The 25,632-nt window shown below is 39.2% G+C and overlaps 1 protein-coding gene across 5 annotated transcripts in view; it reads left to right on the top strand.

The window, feature by feature from the left end:
- The window catches only part of fam172a (family with sequence similarity 172 member A), a 213,827-nt gene that overhangs the window by 68,319 nt on the left and 119,876 nt on the right, over positions 1–25,632 (top strand). For 4 of the 5 annotated variants that reach the window (XR_007040801.1, XM_047382490.1, XM_047382489.1 and 1 more), the window contains exon 7: positions 16,119–16,337. The exons of the other annotated variant lie outside the window; for it this stretch is intronic. Coding sequence is in view for 3 of the 4 variants with exons in the window: in XM_047382490.1 (XP_047238446.1) it covers positions 16,119–16,337 (219 nt within the window). In the remaining variant the exon portion in view is untranslated. The remainder of the gene's footprint in view (positions 1–16,118; positions 16,338–25,632) is intronic. 5 annotated transcript variants of the gene reach the window in all.

Raw genomic sequence — 25,632 nt, 5'->3', positions numbered from 1 at the left:
TGAAAACAATTGTTGGAGGCTTTATCAGTGCCTTTGTACCCAAGTGTTGAAAGATAGCCCAGCGAGGGGTCTTCTTAGTTGACTTTGTTTACAGAACAGGGCAGCTCAGTAACTACTTCCTTTTTTACTCTCTCAAGCATATATATACGACAGGGTTTCAAGCCTGTAGTTAGCAGATGCTACCTATATTGTTGTTAAAGTTAGCTTTAGCTCTTTCACCATTTGTTTCTTTCTCAATGCACCCAAAATCCTGCTAGATAAATAATTTAAGAGTGGGGGAGACTTGTGCAATGCACAGTTAGACAGTCCAAGTAGTGGGCGACTCAATAACTGCTTTCTTTCCTAATTCAAAAGAAGATTCGGAGACATAGCTACAATGTGTTGTTAAGCTTAATGCAAACACATTCACATCCAGGTCTCATAATTATATCTTAGACTTCCTTCATTAGATGAAATTTTAACAGCAACTGGATAGAGGCAGACTACAAAGCGACGGAAAATATTGGGGCATTATTATTAAAGACGCATCAATTATGCTGTTCTTGGCCGACACTGACTTACTGTTTTCTATGACATCTGACCTGCCCATTTCAATTTTCACATTCATTAAGGCAAACGTCCCCAACTTTTATCAGATTTCTGTCAAAAGATTATCAAACACATTTTATTAGTTGATGTGTTTATAGAATGAAAATGGTAAGAGTTGTCCAGTTGATCACCGATCAAAGTTGATCAGGGGAAAATTCTGATCTGCAACGGATTCATTGCCGTATTCCAGTCTTAATAACACCCTTATTAGTAATCAATGGTCAAAACTTGAATGTGGACCTATTTTGACCAGTACTGACAGAACAAAGCAGGCAATCGTTGCAGTCTTTGACACCCCTGTCTTTGGAGAAAGGCATTGACCAATACTGTAGGTTTCAGCTCATAGATAAATTTGAATTTATGCGCTATGTTTAAAACATGTGTCTGACAATCTGTCGAGCTGACAAAGTTCTGTCCACCTTGCCCTGAAACCTGCTGGCACTGTGACACAGCTCTCGAGGGTGTCCCCTGCATCACACCTAAAGTCCCAGAAGGGTATGTGTATGTGTTGTTTTGTATACACCTGTGTGTTTTCTATCAGGGAGTTATCAGAGGAGATTTTCTTGTTGAATTTTAATGCCCCTTCTCCCTTGACACAAGTTGGATGGGCAAGTGATTTCTTTGAAAAGCTGCATGATAACAAGAGATGTGCTGGAAATACATCAAAGATCAAGCTGTGGGCTGCAGTGTAATTCATCACTGTCTGACCATATGTTAAACAGTTCTTGTTTAAGTCAGGAAACAAGCCCTCAGATAATTAAAGAGAAAGAAATCCAGAATTCCAGTTTGACTTAAAACATGCAAATGTGCTTTCTACTTTTAATTTTTTTTTAATTTAGTCATTGTCTCTGTAAGGCAGTCGTTTGCTAAAATCTCTCAACAGATAAGATGTCATATCGTTTTGGTTAAGGCCATGGTATCAGTAGGTGTGCGTTTGGTTGTTGTTTTTCTCTATGTCAAGTGCCTGGTAACAATCAGACCCGTTTCCTGACCGTAGCCACATCAGTGGAACTGGTGTCATTAAAGAGATAGCGGCGCACACGGACCTGAGTGATATCAGAAACTGAGCAAGAAAGTCAGAGGAAGAGAAGGACTGCTGAGCCCGTTTGTCTGTTATCACCACCTTTGTCTTCCATGGGCTCCCAGGGAAAACTATGAGACGATAGGAAGACCTGACCTTACTCTCCACAGATGCCACTCCGCCCCGTCTTCCCTCACATTCTGCTGCAACATCATCCCCCCCCCCCCCGACACCCCCAAACATTTTTAATTATATCTTCTACCAAGTAGTGCGGCTCAGTAACCAAGGAGCTGACATTGATGCATGTGCTGATAAATCCGCAAACACTGGAAACAAGATTAACAAAGATTTTGAGAAAAGGGTGACAGCTAATTTTGCGCAATGGTTCGGTGCTTTATTCAAGACTGATGTTTTTGATAGAGCAAGCCGCGCCTGAGAATTCATGCTTATACACAGGGGAGGGGACCTCAAACGTAGCAGTATAAGTTTGGTGTCATTTTACTTTTTAAATTGTTTTTTTTTTTTTTTACATAAATAATAGTCTCTCTTTGTTGCTTTGGTTGCTTGTTTCATTCTTTTATTACAGCCATAGAGCATCTTTGATAATTTAGCTCATAGTACAAAATAAAAAGACTCAAGAATTCCCTAACAAATAGAGCTAATGTCCACAGGGTCTAGCTTGGTGTCCATAATTTGAAAGAAGTCAGAATTTTGTGTATGTGTAGGAGTGAACTCAGGTGTTGGTTTCTACATTCGTGTGTGCCTGTGCCAGTCTAATCAGTGTGATCTAATCAGTGTGTGTTGCAAGGTTGGTGACATTCCACTCCAGGCCCACAGTCCTGTCTCTGAACTGACTCTCAACCCACTGAGACACAGATACAGATACCCCTGAGAGAGATATCGGTCTGCTTCATCACCCATACCAACACACACGCACACAGTGAGAAAGAGAATGAGATAACAATCATACTTCTACAACTGATTTCCTATTTTCTCATCGAAGGAGCCACACCACACCACCCCACCTCCTTATGTTCTCTTTCTTCTCTCTCCAGCCAATTTTAGCTCTATACAGTAGGAGAATCCTACAGATTTCTTTTGTTCATGTCTCAGGCCTCTTTCCCCTTTTCTTTTTTCTTTATCCCCACTTTTCCTTTCCCTTTTCCCCAACTATGTGATGTCTCCCTTCTTATAATCGCCTTCCCTGTCTTCATCTGCAGGCAGCTGACAGCTTCTGTTTTTTTCTTTGTCATTTTCTCTTTCTATGTCCCTGTGTCTCTTTAGCTCTCTTTTTCATCTGACACCCCCCACCTCCCCCAAACTTCCATCTGCTTTCGCTTTTGTTTTCCCGGCCCCTCTCCCGTCCCAACCTAAAAATGAGGAATGTGGTGTGACCCTGACCTCCATCGGCCCTGTGACCACCTCCGACCCCTCCAGGTGACCCCCGGTCCCTGTTTTGACAGCTTGATTAATTACCCAGTGTTATGATTTATGAGAAAAGCTGTATGTAAAAATAATAGACAACAGGTGGTCTTGAAAAAAGTGCTAAATTTGAAAGGGCTTCTACTGAGCCTGGCAGCAACTATGCGATTGAAGGCGCCTGCATGTGAGAAAGATGTGTACATTTTCCAGCGTTAATTGCTCTCAACCATTTTTGAAGACTACAACAGGTTAATAATAAAATGTCTCCTGCTCCATGCATGGTTTCCTTAGTTGCCAAAGCGTGGACTCCACCACGTGTATTTGGCTGTATGGTGAGAGGATGAAGGGGATTACAACATGCAGCTCCATGTGTGTGCTGTGAAGCATGAACCCAGCCATGTGGTAATGACACAATGGAAAATGTGCTTGAACACAGACTTACAAGCACAGTCTCACACGCTCTCTCACACACTCTCTCACACACACACGCAGATATACTATATGCTCTGCCACCTCTTTTCCGGGTTACACGCTGTGAAAATAAGCAGAGTAAATGGCAGGACAGACCAGTCATAGTGTTTACCCTTCACACCTCAAACACAGCTTGTGATTGGCTGTAGCGACCTCCCCTGACACAGACCTGTGGTGCACTTCCACTTATAGAGAGGTCAAACCTTCGGACAGTTGGAGCATCTGTGTGTGTCGGTGTTTGTGGTTCTGTTAACAAATACTAGGGCTTTCTAGCAAATAGAAATGAATAATGTATACATCTAAGATAGGAAAATTAGTCTCATGCCTTTCATGAAATACCAAATGGTCCCACATAACAACAGCCAGCAACCTCAGCAGGACCACCAGCTCTTTCTCTGGTTGTTCCTTCTAGTTCACAATGATGGGTCAAAGGTGAAGCGACTTCTCTTTGACCTTCGGTCCATTGACATCGCAGTGAATCTGTGATGTTTAGTAAGATTAATCTCATCATTCACTTCTCCTAGATCATTGGTAAATGACATTGATTGTATCATCTGTACCCTTTCGTACAGTTGTGCAGTCAATACAGTGGTTTGCGAAAGTAGTCATATTCCTTCAGCCTTTTAATTGTTTGTCACATTACAACCACAGACATGTATTTTTCTTAGGTTTTATGTAATAGGCCAACAAAACACTGCATAACTGTCAAGCAGAAGGTCAGTGATGCAGGGGTTTTCAAAATGTTTCAAAAGGTTTGTTAGAGAATAATAATAAACCAACCGTCGGGATGACCAAGGTACACAGCTGACGGGTCACGGATAAAGTTGTGGAGAAGTTTAAAACAGGCTTAGGGATTAAGACAATGCTCCATGATTTGAATGGCTCGCATAACACTGTTTAATCCATCATCCATAAATGTAAAGTGGAGTGTGACACATCTGCAAACCCACAAAGACATGGCCTAAACTCTTAAGGAGCAAACATGTGAAAGAAGGTGGTCTGGTAATATGAAAGAAACCTCTGTTGTTTCTACTGTGTGCTTTGCAGAAATGTAACATTGCAAATCGCCCTGAACATGCCATCTTTAGCAGAAGCATGGTGGCGGCAGCATCATTCTCTAGGGAGGCTTTTCTTTAGCAGGAATTGAGAAGCTGGGAGATGGCTAGAGTTAAATATAGGGCAACACCAACGGAAAGTCTGTTATCTGCTGCAAATGACTTGAGATGGGGGTAAAGGTTCACCTTCCAGCTGAATAACCCTAAACATACAGCTAAAACTACAATGGGAATGGTTTTGATCGAAGCATGTCCACGTCTTAGAATTTCACAGTCAAAGTATGGACCTAAATCTAATTGAGAATCTGCGGACAGACTTGAAAGTTGCTGCTTATTGATGTTCTCCATCCAGTCTGGCATGGATGGTCTCTAGATATGTGAAGCTGGTAGAGACATACCCTTGAAGACCTGCAGCTGAAATTGCAACAAAAAATACAAAGTATAAACTCAGGGGTGCTGAATATAAATGCATGATATACTTTTCAGAATTTTATTGTAAAACATTTTTTTTTTTTTTATTGTGTCATGTCCAGCAGAGTATCGCTCAGAATTGTTGTCTTGAGTGCCAAGAAATTGCCCAACAGATTTACTTTCACAAGCAGAGCATCACAGCTAATGCTTTAAAGCTCTGCTTGATATTTATAAAATAAACTTTATTATAATCTTCTTTGGGAATATTTCAATTGTTACAGACACGGAGACTGAAATGAAAAGGAAAAAAGAAGCTCAAAAAAGAGAGATGGGGGAAAAAGGGGAGAAAAGGAGGAAAGAGTGGAGGAGAGAAAGAAGGATGAAGAGAACACAAGATTACACCCTGCTTGCTTATACACCTGCAGCTGTTTTTGTTTTGTTTTTTAACAAAATAGTACACGGTAATTCTGAATGTAAAATGTACTTAGTGAGAGGTGCAGCCCAATATAGAACATCTGTGTATCTGTCAACACCTGAAGCTTAACACCTGTGAGTATGGGTGTGGATGCGCGTTTGTATACAAGGTTTCTCCACAAAAATATGCAATAGCGAGTGTGAGGACCCACAGGCCTGCCCCATGGTCCCTGGACGGACACTGAGGAGATCCGAGCCACAGACATCTAAAGGCCCCAAAGCACAGGAACCCCAGGAGAACCACCGCCGGGACTACTGCAACCCCCCCCCAGAGAAGAGCAGTGGAGAGTCCCAGGGGAACCACCCAGCAGCGACAGTGCAGAAGCCCCAGGGAGCCGCAGCGACGAGTCCACAGGCCCCGCCAGCAGCCCTCCACGCCCGAGCAGATCCAGCCATGGACCCAGAGGCCCAAGACCCCGGGACACACCGTTGTAAAACATTTTGAAAACCATGTGATCTTTTCCTTTCCTTTCAGTTCACAATTGTACTACTTTGTGTTATTCTCTTACATAAAATCCCAATAAAATGTATTGAAGTTCAAGTCTTATGAATACTTTTGGAAAATCTTTTTAAATGAGTCGTTACAAAACTTAGTTGCAAAGGGAAAGTATCCATGTTTTGCAGGACATGTTCTTTGGATTTACCATTGCATACACACATCATTGCATTTTCCTATTGTTATGTGAAATGCTTTTTGCTGTATACATGCATACATGTCTCTGCTGTTACTAAATGTGTCTTTCCATTGACACCCTGCTGGCTCAGTCTGTACATATGGCCATGCACCTTGCACCCAACCTGTGTATCAGTGCACCAACTACCTGTCCAGATGGCAAACTAGAAACATTGGATAGCTGTCAAAGGAGGTGAGATTTCTTAGTTCTCGTTAAGGACCATGACATTCATTGTTGTTGTGACTGTAATGACTGTTTTACAGCAAGATTGCTTACTTCAATCTTATATTTTCAAAAGCAGTTACCCTTCATTTTGTCAAAAATAGCATCGTATTCCCTTCTTTGTACATTTAACCTTTATTTTTTTCCACCTGTTAATCAGATGTCCTCTCCTCCTCCTGTCTACCCTTATTTTGTAGCGTCTCTGCTCACCTCTTCTCCTGATTTATACATTAAATAGTTATGTGGGAGAATAGGGAGGCACCTATCATTCCATGATCTATAGCTCTCTGTGCCTTCATTAAAAATACATGTGTATGCTTAGGGGAGACCATATAGAATGTATAAATCAAAATGGTAACGGCAGCATTGTAAGCATTCTGTACTTATTTCCCCATAGCTTTCCCTCTGTGGACTCTTCCTACTTATTTTATTTCCTCGCTAGTAGTATGCATGTATGCTTTAATATTAAAATATGCTGGATAATTAGCTAACTGGTGATGATCTTTAATTTTTCTTTTATTACCAAATCCACAATCTGTCTTGTGAATTCAAACTCTCAACTCTGCTGCTGTAAATCCCATGCACTGATGTAAATAAACAAGCGAAGGGAAAAAAGTTGACAAATGACTTGTGTAACATTTACTTGCACAATCGATAGCTCTGACAATTTCCACCTGGACAATGATTAATGCCACATCCACCCCCAGCCCCTCACCTCCCTCTGTGCATGTCGTGCTGGGTGCAGATGAAGCAGGCCTGCGAACTTTGTGTGTTTCAATGTGAGTGTGTGTGCGTGTGTGCATGTGTGTAAATTAAAGTAGCAGTATCAGTCTGGACATTCAGGCTCCAGATCATCCGTTGAGCATCGATAGTTACTGGACAAATACACTCAGCTTCAAGTGTGGGGAAATAACTGTCTGGGCTTTTTTGAGTATTTCACCGTGGTACTCAACTGTTGCTCTACGAGTGTTTTCTTGACTTTATTTTCCACAGATGTGCTAAAAATAGTCAGGTCAAGAGAAGTGATATGAAATGAAAAAACTACAAAGTAAAACGTAGAGAAAAAAATGTAAATGTTGGCTTGAAAAGTAGCTAAGGCATCAGGAGAGATGGTGTACTACACATTTCCTCCATCCAACTGCCCCTCTTTGAACTCATTTATAAATATTCAGCTCCACATATAAACACTATCCAAATGAGCCCAGGCATCCGAGCCAAGGTTAAAAACTCTACTTCTCATTGCACACTCAATGACTTGACTAGCTCGAAAGGTTAGTTTCTTATTCTGACCCAGTCTGTTTGTACTCATTAAGATCAAGGGAAAATTTAATCATCACCATGCAGTTATTTACTCTGGCCAAATTAGTGTATGATTATTTTAGATCAGCAAACAACAAAAAAGTGTCTTTGATGTTTAAAGGAAAAGTTTAAATTTAAGGAAAGGAAATGTATTTAGCTTGAGTACATTTATTCAGCTGGGGAAAATCCCATGGTAACAAATAGTTGTTTTTACTCAAATTATCTGCCTTAATCATTGACACCTCAAACAATTGCTATGATTTAAATATAATTTTAGCATTTGTCTTGTTTATACTACTTTTAATTGTTGTTTTTTTTTTTTTGTAATTGATGACATAGTTTTCCTGAGGTACCTGAATATTTATAAATATATGTATGTGTATATATATAGATATATATATCTATATATATATATGCTTTGATTACTGCTTTGCTGTCTTGGCTTGGCGTTCTCTCCATGAGCTTCATGAGGTGGTCAGATGAAATGGTTTTCCAAAGAGTCTTCAAATAACTTCCCAGAGGTTTATTGGGAGACTGACAAAAGTAAAAATTTCAGTCATCACACCAAAGCTAAAATATATATATGTAAGTTATTTTAAAATTTTTCGTTTGCTATATAATTCTATGTGTGTTCATGCACTGCTTTGATGCCTTCAAGAATCTACGTACAATGCAGGTAGTCATATACATAAAGACAACCGTTAAATGAGAAAGGTGTTCTATATATATATATATATATATATATATATATATATATATATATATATACATACACACACAAACAAACAAAAGTTAGCGACATTTGGATGTTGGCCATTGCGAGGCTTCAAACAGGATATTCTCAGACGGAAGTAGCTACTACGCTTAGTGTGACAGAATGTCATTAGCAGGTTACAAAGGAGATACAGAGAGATTGGAGGAGTCACAGAAAAACATAGAAGTGAAATGTTCTTTTGCCCATTCCCACGCTGATCACTGTTTCATTGTGAACCGTACCCTACTGAACTGGATAGGGAATGCCACTCAACTCCAGGCACATTTAGGCAGGTGAGACACTTGAGTGTCATATCAGACCATTTGAAACCGTTTACATTAGCGCAGTCTGCGTGCTAGACAAACTGCAAGGGTACCTGACCAGACCACCAGGCACAGGCATGATCATCTTGCATGGGCCAGGGAGCATTTACACTGGATGGGGTCCAGTGGGCCTCAGTGCTGTTCTTTGATGAAAGCTGATTCACACTGAGCAGAAATAATGGCTGCCAACAATGTTGGAGATGTCATGGAGAGCAATAATGCCCCAAGCTCATCAAGGTCACATCTTTAAGGAATGGCTGCTGGAGACTAGAGTACCTCAAATGAAGTGGCCTGCCCTTTCTCCAGACCTGACTGGGGAGTGTACTGCAACAGGTGGGGGAGGGGGATTGCTGCATCTGCTACTTTAATCTGGTACTTTTTCTGGCATCTTAGAAAACTTTAAACTGAAGGAACAGTATGATGCATGGTATGATTCACATCAAATTTTGAAAAGGCAAGTTTTTAAAACTGCAATATACCTTTAGAACAGTTACCTGCACCTGCCTATTAACAAAGAGGTTTATTCTTCTAGCTGCTCTTCAAAATGGAAAATGTAAGAGAACATGTCTTTAAAGTAAGGCTGATGTGTGTTGATTCTCATTGGTCAGGGGAAGGCTAATAGAAAACAGCTATTGGCCTCATATTGCATTATCTACAATAACAATTAAAACATTTTAAACTACTGGGACTGTGACAAATAAGGCTTGACAAGGACCCAAGTCAATCTTTTTATCACACATGGTGGTGAGGATGGTAAAAAGGTTAGGCTTACAAAGTATGCATAACAGTATATCTTAGGACATTTATCAAATCTTTATAGTGTTGCTAATAGTAGTGATGAAACAATATTCTCTGTGCAAGTGAACCTCACACTGCCTAGTGTTGTCATTCTCATATGTGATCTTGCTGTAAAATCACATTTAGATTCCAACTTCAAGTACTTGCATGGCCCTGTAGCTATAGCTAGTTATCAAGAGGATGATTGATTTTGGCTGACAGGCTGATGACAAACCTGTCTCATCTCCTCTCACATCACCTGTAAAATCCACACTTCTTTTTCATAACCCCCGTGGTACAGTAAGTTCGCTCCCACCTCAGTGCGCCCTCCATCGTACAAAACTGTGTGTTTTGCGATTATGGGGGGTCTCGAACCAGTGCTGTGTGAAAATGAGAGAAGGGGGCACTGTGACTTAATCTGACAGTACTGTGCAAAGTGTGTGGTATCTCGGCCTCAGGGAGACAGGCGTGAGGAAAAGAGAAAGGTAGAGAAAAGGAAGGGAATCCAGTTGGATAAAGGGGCCCTGCATGGAAAGTTAGCTCACACAGAGCCTGAGACAGACGAGGTCACACAGAGCCGGGTGGCCCTGACAGAGAGTGAAGGAGAACAACAGTGTACGTTTGTTATTACTCTATTTACCTTCTCCCTCAACTCCGTTACATCTCTTTATTAAAAATCTATGTAGTTGTTCTATTTGACTAATAGTTGTAAACATATTTAATTTCAACATTTTTGTCATTTCCCTAAAGAAAGGTTTATGTTTTTGCTTATCATCGAGTTCTCTCCACAGATTAATAGATTTGTTACAGCTTTATTTTCTTTTTTTACTTTTTAGTAATTGTTATGACTGTAGATATGTGAAAGTTTAAGCCAAAAACTATTTTCTTGTAGCTTTATCTTGACTAAAAAAAATCAAAACACATCTACCTTACTGGGTTTTTGCATCTGCTCTTGTATTTCGAATTATGAAGAGTAGCTAAGCTCTTGAAAAAATTAACATTTTTATTTCCTGAAATCAGCATCTTTACATGTCTGAGAACCATTTTATTCCAGTTTCTGTTCAATGCCAAGATCATGCACACATCATCCAACTCAGTGGAGTACAGACTGTAGGGATCAGGGATCACCTGAACCCAACAGGAATGTTAAATACTTGTGGAATTTATTAAAGCTCTGATTACAAATTATGGTTATTTCACCAAATATGTATTCTGATCTCATCCTAAGTTAAAACATTAGTATGACATTGTTTTATATGAAGATGGATCTGCATCTTTATTATTTTGATCATTTATCCTTTTTTGCAAAGAAATGATTGAATAGACAATTACAATTTTATAACAAAAGTTCTCAGTAGTTTATGAAAATAAATCAAATGTTTTTATTTCACCCAAACACATACTTTCAGCGTCGCATAATAAGAGAAACTAAACATTTGTAAGTGATCTTTTTCTGGACTCATTTTTTTTTTAAGTGACCATATAAATGTGAAAAAACCCTATCATATCTCCGATTTTCTTAACCTCATCCAATCCAATTTTTCACCGTTGTAGTTATTTAAAACCATTTAATTATTGCTAGAAATTTTGCTTCTAGTTATTTCTTTACTTGTGAAGGTCAACACTGATCTTCCTTCCTTGAATGCCATGTTTTCTTGTCTTTGCCATTATGTGATGTGGCTCAGAGAAACGGAGCTCTGTTTCACATCGTCTTTGTACCTGAGGGAAACTGAAATTTGGTTATTACTAATAAAGAGTCCTTAAAACTCTGATCAACTTAAATCTGTCAAGGTTTGAACGAAGAAGAGACTTCAGTCATATTCTATTTTTACAGAAATTATTATTTCTTACTTATTGTTATTTCCTGGCAGTACTTTTAGCAAACTGGGAACATCATGTTGTCAAAATAACCACAGTAAAAGGGAATACCACTTTGCTTCATCCTGTCCCCTGACAAGAAAACATGAGAAGAGTAAGCTGCCTGACAGCTGCTTTCTAATCAGTATTTCTTGGGCAACTATTCTTAAAATATAAATGCATGAATACACATGTATAAATGTTTTATGTTAGAATTACAAAGGGAGAATAAAAGAACATGTATGCTCTTATTCAGCAGGCAATACTGACACAACACATACAATCTCCAATTCACCTAACCATACCATACACTTTCCTCACTCCATGCACCCGTGACCACTATCAGCCATGCTTTGTACCTGTCAAGTGATGTCCTTTTGCTTGTGCCCGGATCCCTGCTTCACTACATGAGAGCTCTCACATCAAAGCATCCTGGAGCTCCACGCGCACAGATGAAACACCCTCTCAGTGTAGCCACCTCTGTCCCCCGCTCCGTCACATTAGACACATTTCATTTCATTACAACACCACTGGAAAAATAGAGGTGCTGCTGTCTTAAAGGTACATCTTATTTACTTTCACTTGTACTTGTGTGCTTACCAAGATGTGGATCCTCAGTGGCGCACTACACAATGAAAGACTAGTAGAGACAGCTCTGCCTGTATTAGACCGTAGCTGATATTGCAATCGTAGCCCTGATATTTACACAACACATGACAGTTTTAGGTCTAGCAGTTCATGAAACAAATCAAGTGAAAAAAAGGCGTTTCTCTTAGATTAACTTTAATTTCTTAATTTTTCTTTGACCACTTAATGGAAGAAGATGAAGGATGACAAATTTCATAATATGACGAGACAAGCTCCGGTTTCCGTAGCAGCAGTGCTCTTTGTTGTGCCATGTTGTGTGGGGCACGCCGACAAAGGAGTGCTAAGGAGGGTCCAGAGCACGGTGGTGAGGGTCGGGTTGTTCCCCCCTCAGAGGGGGCTGAGATGACCCTCTTGACCGGTGGCCCCAGGGCAGAGACTCAGTGTGGTAGTGGCATAGGGGCACCCATAGGGCATGGGAAGGGACTTAGCCTGCACACTACAGCAGAAAGACAAGATTGACCTACAGCTAAAGGATTGTGTGGGTCTGTTTTATCTGAGACAGTGTGTATAAGAGACAAAGGAGGTGTTAGCAAAGCGAGCAATGTGTATGTGAGAGATTTTGACGTGCAAAAAAAAAAGGCATGTTGACCCAAAGATTGCTATGGGCATCTGTGTGGGATTCACACTTTGACAGCACATCACAAAATAAAAGATACGATTTTTGTTTGTGTGTGTGAAAGGGGGTGGGGGTAACTTAACAGTGAGACAGAGCCCCACAGACAGATAGACTGAACCACAGAAAGGTGAATGACAGACTCATGTAATTTAAAATAAGCAAATACGCAGAGTTAGATATTGGACAAAAATGTGGTGGGAAAGATAAAAAAAAAAAAAAAAAACATTTAGGTTTTTTATATCATGTTAGAAAATCACAATAGAGTACTTAGAATATTAATAATGAAAGTATATTTTTTTTCCATCATTAATAAAATTGTCGTAATCTGTTAAAATTTTACAAATACATAGACAACTTCCAGAGCGGTTGATGCAAAGAAGAAGGTTAGCGGTCACATACATCCTGGTTTTCCTGACTCCGACGCAGTCCTCTAAGTGTTCAAATGAATGATGGCTTCCGACATATTGATGAACCTATTAGCCCTGGTCCTCCAGATGAAGCACTCCAATGCTGTTGGTCTTCTTTACAGCAATCTTCTCATGGGTGACTGGATAGCTGAAAGGGTTAGCACTGTTAGGTTTATTATGTGTATTTGTGTCTCTAAAGGAAGGGCTATAGGCCATCACCTAAAGACTAGGCAATGGCTAGGAGCTGGGATCCTGGTGTTAGTTTTAGTGTGCTTAGAGAAGGAGAGAGTTAAGGGTCAGGGTGGGACTAAACATGTTTATATGACACAGGGTTCATGTCAGAACATGAGGATTGGTGATCTAAACCATTAACTTCTGCCCTCTGCAAACCAGGATTAAGGTAAAGGAAAACTCTACTTACCGAGAACCAGTGAGATGTGATGCACCCCATTCAACATTTTAGTTCCATTTAACAAAGAGTGGGTGATTTATGTGTTTAGTTCTTTGTTTGCTTTGTGTAAATGATGTTGTTTTGGCATTATTTTGGGGTATGTTGAAAGTGTTCTTCTTATTTGTCTTTTTAATGATACAGCACAAAAGATGATCATATTGGTTTCCCTTATAAAGCGCTCTTTGGGTGTTTTTGGATGAAATGCTTTTAACTGGCTTAACTGGTGGTGCCAGTTATTTTATTAGGCCACCACCAGTGGGCAGTGGCACAAAGCTATTGTGCACAGCAGTATATCTTCTCCCCCTTATTTTTATTTTATTAATTTATGCATTACTTAATTTCTTCACCCATCTTCTCAGTTCTCCCCTCTGCTACCATCCTCTTCTAGTTCTTTTTCATCCAACTATATGGGCTTGTGTCTTTAAACTTCAGTAGGGGTGTGCACATTTTTCTGGGATGATGAAAGTCTTTAACTTGTCTAATAAATCCCGTTCACTTCTGCTGTGCAAGCACATAAATGATAAATGTTTTTAGCTTAAACTAAAAGCAGTTGGATGGAAAAAGTTATAAGTTCTTAAATTAAATTTATACTTGCTATGCTTTAGAAAACAATTGAAAAGTAATCAAATTGAGTTGTAGTGTAAAACACAACAGCTAAATAAAAATACCTATTTTTATTAAAAGCTATGTAAATATTTTTTTCATTTTCTAGAAATTGCATGTTTGATTACAAATTTTAGAAATTGTATGTTTTCAAATAAAATTATATTTCATTGTTAATTTAATAAATGTTAACCTTTAATGTTACAAACATGTAAGGAGGAAGGGGATCTTGGACTGACAGCTAGTGAGAACAGGACTAATTTTACAATATTAATAAGTGAGAACGTGTCATTTTGCTGTTTGAGCCATTTTGCCATTGTCAACACACGGCAGGTGCTAAGGCACAGGGTGTGTGGCAGGTTTGATGTCAGTCGGTGCAGGAGGGACACACACACATGCTGCGTCAACGGAAGACAAGCACATTGTGTTAACACTTATAAAGGAAGAGAAGACGTGCTGCCATGAGACGACACTGTGTCCGATGGAGTTTTGCAGAGGAAACTGAGCTATATCTTCTAAAGGTCTTCTTGCTGTTGCTTGTTCATTTCTTGCTCAGTGTGTGTTTATTAGAAATGCCTGTGTTTAAATGTTTTTGGCTGACAGCAATAAGAATTGAATTTTCTTGTGTGTTAGTGTGGTCATATGTATTTACACTGGGGGCTGTGTGTATAAAGGACAGTCAAAGTGAAGCAGGAATCCATCTATTTCCTGCTTTTTTTCCAAAGGGCTTGGAATAATAAACAGAGTTAATTAAAATGGGTTCAAAGTTGAAAAAGTAATTTGGCTTCAGTAGAATGTCCTTTTTTTTCTTCCTTCATATGCTTTTCTTATTTCCTAAGAATACTTTTACTTGTTTTATTTATTTTTCTTAATGTAAATATTATTATCTAAAACCTTGATCTTTTTTTATTTAAAAGAGTTGTTGTTGAAAGATATGTCTGTAATGCTGAATAATGAAGTTTTAAACCATGCACAAACAAACACAAGCAGCTACAAAAAGATGTGTTCATTGCGAACCCTCACTGTGTGATGGTAGTATTGATTGGGTTTGATATTAAGTGGCACATGGCCTTTGGAGTCACTAAATGCTACTCACTGACTGAAACTACCACTGCTGAATTCCAATCCCCCAGTTAGTTCTCAAGCTTGTCCCTGCAGTGACACTCTCCTTTATCTCATTCACTGCGATTTCCTTCAGTCTCGATTTGCATCTTTCCCCACAGTCATCTGAGGAGCTGTGTCTTTAAAGTGTTGTAACTATATTTGCTCATACATAACCATTGCTGAGCTCTTTATTAAACACAAAGAGCAAACACCATAATTCAGAGACAAACTGGGTGAGCTTTGACGGGCATAAATTATAATGTTTCTTTATAATGCTTGAATTTTTCAACTGAAATTGTAAACAAAGTTTGTTTAACTTTCTTTTTAAATGTGTTTGACAAAGACAAAACAGCAGTAGCCAAATAGATTGTTTACTGTTATTAAAAAAAGGTTCAATAAAGACGAATTGACATTTTAAACTGTCTCTAGTGTCTTGTACAAGCGACTATCTCAGCTAGCATTGCTAAAGCAGCATTCTCCATATATCCTTACTCTAACCCTAGCTAGGAGATTTCCTGGAAGCTTCCAACATTAAAAATCCAGCATGTTCCATGATAGAGAAAAGTTTTAAACGCTAAGGGGTGAAACTGAACAACTGTAATATATGAGCCTTCCTGTTAGCTGCGAAAAGTCTTGCTTTCACTCAATATCTCACCATCTGATTAAACCACATACATGTTTTTAGATGTCTAGAGAAGTGTTTCATTTAAAATAGCATAATACATCAATGTGCTCTCTCTGACGTCATTTTTAAACACTGCACTGGTACTTCTCTCAGTAACAGTGCCACACTGAAGAGTGTTTTTGTTGATGGAATCTGGTTGCACATAGTTGTGGTGTGTTCACAGATCGGAAAATGATTGGATTTTGACTTAACCCAACTGGGTAAAGTAACTGATTCCTTTGCTCTTACGCACAAACTTGTGCTGGATGTGTTTCAGGAGGGCTATGGTGTGTTGGTGCTCAACCCCAATGAGAACTACTTGGAGGTGGAGAAGTCAGCAAAGGCATCCCCCAATGACTTTTCTGCTGAACCCTCAGATGAACCAGCTGAAAAGAGAGAGCGCAAAGATGAACAGGAAAGCAAAAAGAAAAGGGAATTTTATGAGAAATATCGCAACCCACAGAAAGAGACTGAGACCGAACGCATACCTATACGGGTAAGTGAAGTGACTTGAAGCATTTTCAGGTAGACAAGGATGTGAAGACAAAAAATTTTGGACTGGAAGAAAAGGGAGGCAGTGATGGATGTTTGTTAAAATCAGGCATGTTGGAGGATGTAGACAAACTGACTGTTCCACGGTTGTAGGAGGAAATAAAGGTACACAAGAAAATAGGGAAGAGGAAACTGGACAAAATTTTGATTACAGAAAAGTGGTAAGAACATGCAAATGGCAACTGAGCATGCTGAAGAATCAAGGAAGGGATTTGTTAAGTGACTAGGGATGAAGGGAGGCTGGAAAGCAGAGGGAGAAAGAGAGGCTCTTGTGTGGTCAGCTTGTGTGTGAAGAGGTTGGCTCTGCTCCAGTCGCCTCTCAGTGAGCAAGTGTTAACCACATGGCTACTTCCCTCTCTCCCTCTCTTTTTTTCCTCCTTCAGATGAAGGGCTGGTCAGTGAAGCTCTGGCCCAAAGCTCTTGTTGACCACTGGGATTTTTATCTTCAAAATGCACACTCTGCAAACACACTGTAACACTCTTATCAGCTACACTCTAACCATGGGCACACACACACAGACACACACACACACACACGGCTTAAAGCACCTAAGCTCAGCCAGTTTACCTTGTGGTTAAACAAAGGAAATGAATCATAAATCTAGTTTCTTTGTCAAAATAAATGTGATGAACAATGAAAGCAATGTTGTCCCCTTCAAAGACATCCTGTGTTTTATCCCATGCAACATTAAGTTTATTGAAATTGTTATTTTAGGTAATGTTTGAAACATTATTTCCACATCACTTTTTATGTAGCCTATTCCCAAGAAGACATATATTTGCCTAACTTTGCTTCATGGCTGTGACATTACATTGGTTCTTAGTGTCTGTTTGCATGTGTGTGAAAAGCGTCACTCTGTGGTTTTTGACAGGAGTTCGGGTTGCTGTGGGACTAACAGGCTGTGTGAGCTGTCAGTGCACTCTTCTTATTTCTCACCTCTCCATCAGTACCTTGATACACTCTTCAATAAGGCATAATTAGCTTCAGCGGTGTCTTATTCTGTCTCACATCTTTACATCTCCCTTACGTGAGGAATTTGCTTCACAGTATCTGACATTAGGTTTGTGATAGACAATCATCAGTGTCACGCAATCCTGGAGTTACTATCCTGTGTACTATCTGTCTCTTTTTTGCCTCATGTTTTACTTGTGGAGCTGAAGCAATACATCAGTATATAATACAACATTAGTCACAGTTTAAAATTATCTCTGTTTTGGTCAAAAGATAGCTTTAATAGATAATATAGACTTTATTTATGCAGCCCTTACAGATCATGTCAGATGCCACACATTCCATTGTTCCTTGTTTACAGTTTCAGAGGCGATGCACTCAATTAATTTACTAAAGTTAAGCCTATTGCAACTTCTACATGATGTAGCGAGTATTACAGCTATGTAAAATTAGAATTTTGTTGAATTATTCAATAAATCATTCCCAGATATTTATCAGTCAATCCATTAATGTCTTTATGTATGTGAAGTGAATCCTTTACCTTCCTAAGGGAACAATTCCTATGATACACCTAAAAAGAGCTGGAGTTTTATTTATCTCTCACTGCTACAGTTTATTATCAAATCAGAGATAATGTTCCTGTCAGGTAAAGACTATGAGAATATTGTATTGGGTATTTTGAGGCTTTCTATCACATTTTAAAATTTTTACAAAGATGCAACAAATGTTTTTTTTTTTACTGAAACTGCATCATGAAACAACTGATCCAAACCATACATGAATAGAAAATCTCTTAAATAGGAGGTTCTGTCTGGGTTGGGAACATGGCAGATTTTTTTCAATAGTCCTTGTTTTCTACCACAAATAAAAACTATTTAGACTTTAATTGCACACATTAATTTTGTAGCTTTGAGTTTAACTTGATGCACGTGTACTTGTAAATGTTGCATCTCCTCCATCATATGAGTCGCGCTGCGTTTATGTTAATTATCCTCAAAGATAGCAAGAATAAAACCAACTAGTTACTCCTTCAAAGCTTAAGTGCTCCTTCTCAGAGGACCAAGTCACTAATTGTGTGGATCTGTGTTTGGCTTGTTTCAGAATTGTTTTGTCCTTTTTCTTGTTTTATAGCCATCAAAAATAACTAACTGATGTTTGACTAACTAATGTTATACCCATTTTTGAATAAAAAACCAAAAAAATTATCTGTACACATTTGTGTTCAGATGTTCGTATCAAGACTTGCGTTCAAGACTAATGAGTGAGCATGACTGCTTTTTGTTGTAGCCTCTTAAATTTTGACCTTTAAACTGAAATGAGAAAGATAATTGTGCGTATGACCTTGTCTTTTCTATCTACACCTACTCCTTCCCGCTTTTACTGTTCTTCCTTCCCCTGCCCTGGAGTAAGCTTCCACATGCTTACACACACCCACAAAAGCACATACATGTGAAAACACACACATGCTCTAAAAGAGGCTAAAAAAGGGAATTGATATTGTGCGTTTATGTGCTCGCATTTCGGCTTCAGCTCACATAGTCTGGGTGGGGGATTAAATCAAACCTCTTTAGGACATCTGTTTTCATCTGTGCCTAACCAAGACGTACTCACTAACCAACCGTTTTTATTCATCATACCTCAGATCTTTAACTCCATGGTCAATCTGACAGAGAGGTATCCCAATTGTTGTGGTTTTTAGTATAATAATGGCCATCAGTTGGCTCTAGATGGACAAACTGTCTATTTTTAAGGCTAGGCTTAAAACTTTCCTTTTTAATAAAGCTTATAGTTAGAGTGGCTTAGGTTATCCTGAGCTGTCTCTGCTTTTATGCTGCTATAGGCTTAGGCTGCTGGAGGACATAATGACCACTTTCAACCTCTTCGTTACATTCTCACACTACTCTCCAATTTTGCATTATTTGCTGTTATTTCAGCTTTTAACTTTATGTTCTCTCTCTTTTCTCTTCCTAGAAGCTACACCTGGCCTGACTCTGTGTCTACCTGTGACACCTTTCTGGAGAGGAGAATCGTCCGAGCTTCTGCTGGCAGCAACTTAATGCTCACCTTCTACCGATGATCCACATGGCCCTGTCTTTTAGTGTTTAACCCTTTCTCTCTCCTAGACATGGAAATTGACTGAGCTTTTACTGTAACTAATTATATGTGCTCTCTTTCAGATTCTAACCTTGAAAACTGGCTCAGAGTTTATCTGTTCTTTCTTTCTAGGTGAAACGACTAAAGGAGCTACATCCATTAACATTTACTTTTCCTTCCCATAGAAAGTACTCCTGGATCAGTGCTTCTTTGTTCTCTTTGTGTCTCTGCTCTGTTCTCTCAAACCCCCAGTCGGTCGTGGCAGATGGCTGCTCACACTGAGCCTGGTTCTGCTGGAGGTTTCTTCCTGTTAAAAGGGAGTTTTTCCTCTCCACTGTCGCTACATGCATGCTCAGTATGAGGGATTGCTGCAAAGTCAACGCCAGTGACTGTCCACTGTCTCTACATGCTCATCCAGGAGGAGGGAATGCTGCAAGTCACTGACTGGATGCAATCTGCTGGGTTTCCTTAGACAGAAAAATGTTTTATCCAATTTGAATAAATAACTGAATCTGACTGCACTGTTCAATGATTAGGATTAATTGGAATGTATGTACCTGACTGTTGTGAAGTGCCTTGAGACGACATGTGTTGTGAATTGGTGCTATATAAATACATAAACTGAAACTAACTCCCGTTGAGCTGCTAGACGACCTGCAAAAAGCTGTTCAGAACCATTCATATGTGTAAACCTAAAAACTATACATCTGTACCCCTAAAATATTATTAGACATAAATAAACACAAAAGACCAAATGTTTTGACTTTTTTTTGCCTAATTACACCCAAACCCCCAAAAAATTATGTTGCAAATTCCTATTCTTCCTTGCTGATGAAGATTGGTCAACTTGCACACACAACCACACAGCAGCCCACTGATAGAGTTGAGTTGATTAATACGCTTCCTTACACACATTAATAAGCTCTTAACAATTCTTAGGGTTCTTACTTTTTAGCCCTGGGTTTATAGTGTGCAACCTCTCAACCTCATCTAATCGCTCCGCTCTCTTCTTCTCCAGATCTCCACAGCACCGGCCCATGTTTAGAGGGATAATAGCAAAGGAGGAGGAGAAAGAGGGAGGCATGGAGGGATAGAAAGTCCAATTGGGAGGGATACTGATGAGGATAGTGAGGAGGAATGGGTTGGGGTAGGGGGTGGGGGTACTGTCTTAGCACTTAGCCATACAGAAGTTTGGGAGTTCACTTTACTCTGAATTTTAGCAGTAATCCAGTTAGCTATTTTCTGTCAGCCAAGCGGAGGAATGGCAGGAACAAAAGGCACATTCATGGGCTTAAGAAGCTTCCAAAGAGTTCACCCAAGGCTGGCTCGCTGGGATTAGGCTAGCAGGCCCTGGAAAGAAGAAGGGGGGTTGGGGGGACGAGCAACCAGGACAAAAACACTGAGCATCGCCTTGCCTTAAGCACCACTTATTTGTGTAAATGACTGCAATGCTTATCACGTTTTTCAAAAGTTTGTTTTTTTCTTTTACTGAACTTATTACCTAAATATTAAAAGACAAATAGTGAAGATCACTCTTCAGATCTGAGGGAGCTATTTCACATTTGCTCTATGCTTTTTTATTCTGGCTGTATTTAGTGTTATTTCAACAACAAAATCTATGGTACTCATTTTTATATATGCTGTTAAAGTGGTAAATACAAAGCAAATTGGTAGCATGTAGAACTAAAAGGCCAAACAGTCCAAAAAGAAAACAAAACAAAACAGTAGCACATTGATATTTGTTTTAGATGCTGCTTGGAGGTGAAGTCTAATAAAAATATTCAATAAACTATAAAAATTAAACTGAGAACAAGCATCCGCGGCTCCTTATACTATATAGCATTTATTTCTGAAGCTGGAACTAAGAATTACATCAAACCCAACTTTATCCATGTTTTAGTCGCAAGTTGGAAAATTAAAAGGAGGCTAAATACAGTTAGCAATACTAGTTAATTCCAATGTATGTGTCAATATTTAATGCATTCAAACACTGCAGAACATTTTTCAGTAGTAGTTTTAAATGTGTTTATGTTTGAAAAAGATTTAATAGGACGCACACAAGCAGAAGTCAAAAGATTACTGTAGCTATCAACATGTTTTATACACATGGCAGCCATATTGACATTTGAGGTTAGGTTGGTTAGACAATTCTATCTTTCCCCTTTTGAATTATTTCCTCGGGGGGGGGGGCAACCTTCTGATGTTTAATAGAACTTGGACATTTTTCCTTTAAACATACAAATAAACTAGAATGTTGTTTTTTTCTGTTTTTTGGTTTGTTTTTTGTTTTGTCAAGAAAAACACTAATGATATACAGACCAAATCCATTTGCATTTCAAAATGTCTTGAAAGTATAGTAATACTTGGAAAAATTATTTAATTTGGTAGTTCTTGTTCTAAAATGTTCAGGAACCACAGATTTGTATTTGGTTTCTTAGTACTTCAGCAAAAGCCTGTTTCTTTTTAAACTAGTCATGCCTTTTAGAACATTTTTGTCATTTCTGATACAGGAAAAATCCTTGTTGGCTACTTTTTCTTGTTTGCACCTCTAGCTTAACCAGCATGTGTCATTTTTGAATGGTACCTTGTAGGTTTCCTAAGGGTATTTGCTTCCATTATTTAGTGCAGGCGAAACCTTTTAATCCCAGCTGTATCTGTCCACTGAGGCCCTTGTCCTAGTCTGTGTTTAGCACATAGTGTTGCTGTCCTGTTGTTTACGACGTAATACAAATCGCCTCGTGGATTCAATAAAATACATGTGTACACATGAACACATTACATATTAGGAAACAGGTCACAAACACACACACAGATTGTTGTATTCAACAATCCAGCAGTACCCTGTTTCTGTCGGTGACTGGAGTTTTGCTCTTTTTCACCCTCTCCCATTTGTGCCAACCTGTGGTCCACAAGCAGCTATACAGGCAGAGTTTATTTGGCCTTTGACCCACAGCTATGACAAGAAGTTTGGCTCAGCATTTCTAAGGACAGGTAGGAACCTCATTTAAAATGTGAACCAGGTCACAGGATTGTTCATTGACCAGTACTTGCTTGCTGCAGAGAACATATTGGGCGGATGCCATTTTTTATTTTAGTTTTTTTATTGTTGTTTTTACGTGTTTTAGTTGTCTTATTATAGGTCTCCTATATAGTCCTGAACGCCTGGAAAAACATACGATTGAAGTGTTTTACAGGTCTGGATTTATTTAAATAAGTTATTCAAAAATATAGTTTTTACAGACATGTTTCATTTGTAACATGATGAATATCTGAATTTCTTGAAAAGAGTTGTTCCGATCTATCCGTCCGTCCATAAAAGAATGGAATTGTCATGTGTTTAAGACCAAAATCCAAGCACATGTGTAAAAGTATTTAGAGAAGCCCCCAAAAAGTTTTCAAAAGGAATAGTTTTAGTTGGACTTTAGGCTTGTTCATCTGTGAAAGCATTTCTGCGCATGCATCTTCTGTAGCACAGAACATCTGTTCATGCACGCATTTGTGTGCAGCTGTGTGTTTGACCACAGCCGAACCTGCATTGCCGGTCTCAGATCCCTGCTCCCAATCTTCTAGTCAGGTCAACCATCAAACACTTCCATCCTGCCCTCCCTCGCACCTCCTCACCCACCGAGCTCCCTGCCCTCTCAGTCTCCCACTCCATCTCTCTCCCTTCCTCTTGCTCCCTCTCTGTGCACACACGCCTGCTGTAAATACAGGCTGGTCCAAATGAAGACATACGGACACACACCCAGGTACACACATATGCACACAGCCCTAGAGGTCATCCTGGAACAAACACAGCCTTGTCTGCCTGCCCGCTCTCCTTTGCCTTATGTCAATTAATGACTCGCAGTAATTTCACCTGACAATCGGGGCGGCAGCGAGAGGCTAGCTGAGATGTCACGCCGATGACCTCGCTGGCCTGCAGACACTCTTTTCTAATAAAGAATCTCACAAACCCACAGCAACTTCCTTTGTACTTTGTTAATGAGTTATTGATTTGAAACAATGCCCTGGCAAATATTGTCAGAGCAGAGTGACCCTACCAAGGTCATGCTATTTTATTGTATACAGTCTGCACAAACTTATCTACACATGGGATAACATACATGCTTCTGTTTCTTAATCTAGCCCTCTTTGTCACTTACATACCTCCTCACACTTTATATTCCTTCATTGCAAAGTCAAATGAAACACCCTCTCATACAATTTCCCTCTCTCTCTCTCTGTCTCTCTCTCGCATGCACACATACACACACCTAGTTTCCTGCTACTTGTTAGGCTTGCACACATTTTTCACCTCATTCTCCCTTTTCTCTGTCTTTTTCTCACATCATTATATTCCCAATCCTCCATAGGTGCTATACCTGCTAATTACCCACAATACTACAGTCATTATTTTCCAGTCATTATTTTCCCATATCTGCCTCTAATTTGCTCCATACCTTCCTTCCCCCTGCTCAAGCAGAGCCATCAGCTCCCAGACAGCTTCCAGCTCGTCTGAGCTCTCCGTCTGCTTTTAAAGAGAGGAAGAAATAAAACAAATACAAAAAGGAGAGAAAAAATGAGAGAGAAAGGGATGGCTAAAGACTACATGTCCCAAGCATTGATTAGAATGCAATTGCAAACAGGTGTCCTACAGGACCACTATTTAATTGTACACAAAGAAACAAGCATGCCATTGTGCACAAACAAACAGAAACTAACTTTTCTTAATAACCTATTAGCTAATACCAAACATGTAATTAGCTACATTGTTTATTTAATATCTAATCATTTGGCCAAATGAAAACAATCTTGTTCTATGCTGAGTTCGACATATTAAATATTGTAATGACTAGGGCTGTTAGTCGCTCAATTTAGGGTGTGGCCTGAGCACATTACAGGAATGAGAGATTGAGATATTCAGTGAGTTGCAAAACTATTCATTCCCATAGACATTTTCCACATTTTGTACAGTGCAGCCACAAACCCAAATGTATTTTGCATGTATTAGAAAAACACAGAGGAAAATATTTGAGAATGGAAAGGAAATTAATACATTTTTCATATATTTTACAGGCGAAAATCTGAAATGTGCTTATAGCTGTGCTCCAAAGGCCTCAGAGGTTTGTTAGATATCATTAGTAAACAAACAGAAACTAGAAGGCCAGGGAACACACCAGACAAGTCATGGATAAAGTTAAGGAGAAGTTTAAGGAAGAGTTAGGTTAAACAACCATATCCCTGAATTTTAACATCCCACAGAACAATTTTAATTATCTATTTAAAAGGGAAAGTGTAGACACAACTGCAAACCCACGTAGACATGTTCGTCCACCTAAGCAGACAAGCTGGGCAAGCAGAGCATTAATTAGAGAACCAGCCAAGAGGCACCTGTTTATTTTGGAGGAGCTGCAGAAATTCACCACTCAGGTGGGAGAATATTAGAATATTAGATGTGCATTGCACAAATCTGGTTTACATGAAAGAGAGACAATAAGAGAAGCAATAAGAAGTCCCATTTGCAGTTTGCAACTAGCCCTGTGGGGGACATGGTAAACATGTGAAAGAATGTGCTCTAGCCTAGGTGAAACACAGAATTTAAGACTGCTTTAAAAAGTACAAATAAATAAAATAAAATACTGCACATCCCTCTTAACATATCATCTCAGAGTGGCAGAAAGGAAGACATAAAAAGTCCCATTTAAACTGTCAATGCCATAGTGGCACCTTCATGCTGTGAAGGAGGCTTCTCTTCAGCGGGGACTGGGAAGCTGGTTAGTGTTTAGAGGAAGATGGGTAAGGTTAAATACATGAAGAAAATCTGTTAAAATGTGCAAAAGCCAAGTGTTTTGCAACTGGGGTGGTGGTTCTCTTGTTAGAAGGACAATGGCCTCGTAACAGAGAGTAGGTCAGAGCATATTTATGTGTAAGAATGCCCAAATCATGGCCTAGATCAAAATCTAATTGAAACTCGTTAGCAATACTTAAAAACCGCTGTTCAGATGGTCTCCATCCAGTCTGATTGAGGTCCAATTCAATAGTTAGTTTATCTATATACTATTGATTTAAAATAAATGTCTTCTCAAGGCACTTTACAAATAACACCACAATTGTTACGCAGAAATATATTGTCAATTCAGTCCAATCATAGATAATACTTTTAAAGCTGTACTATTAAGTCCTGTTTATTGTGTAAAAAGTTTTCTATCAA

Source organism: Girardinichthys multiradiatus, chromosome 12 (genome assembly GCF_021462225.1).
Source record: "Girardinichthys multiradiatus isolate DD_20200921_A chromosome 12, DD_fGirMul_XY1, whole genome shotgun sequence".
Lineage (NCBI taxonomy): Eukaryota > Metazoa > Chordata > Actinopteri > Cyprinodontiformes > Goodeidae > Girardinichthys > Girardinichthys multiradiatus.
This window is presented reverse-complemented; position numbering and strand designations above follow the sequence as displayed.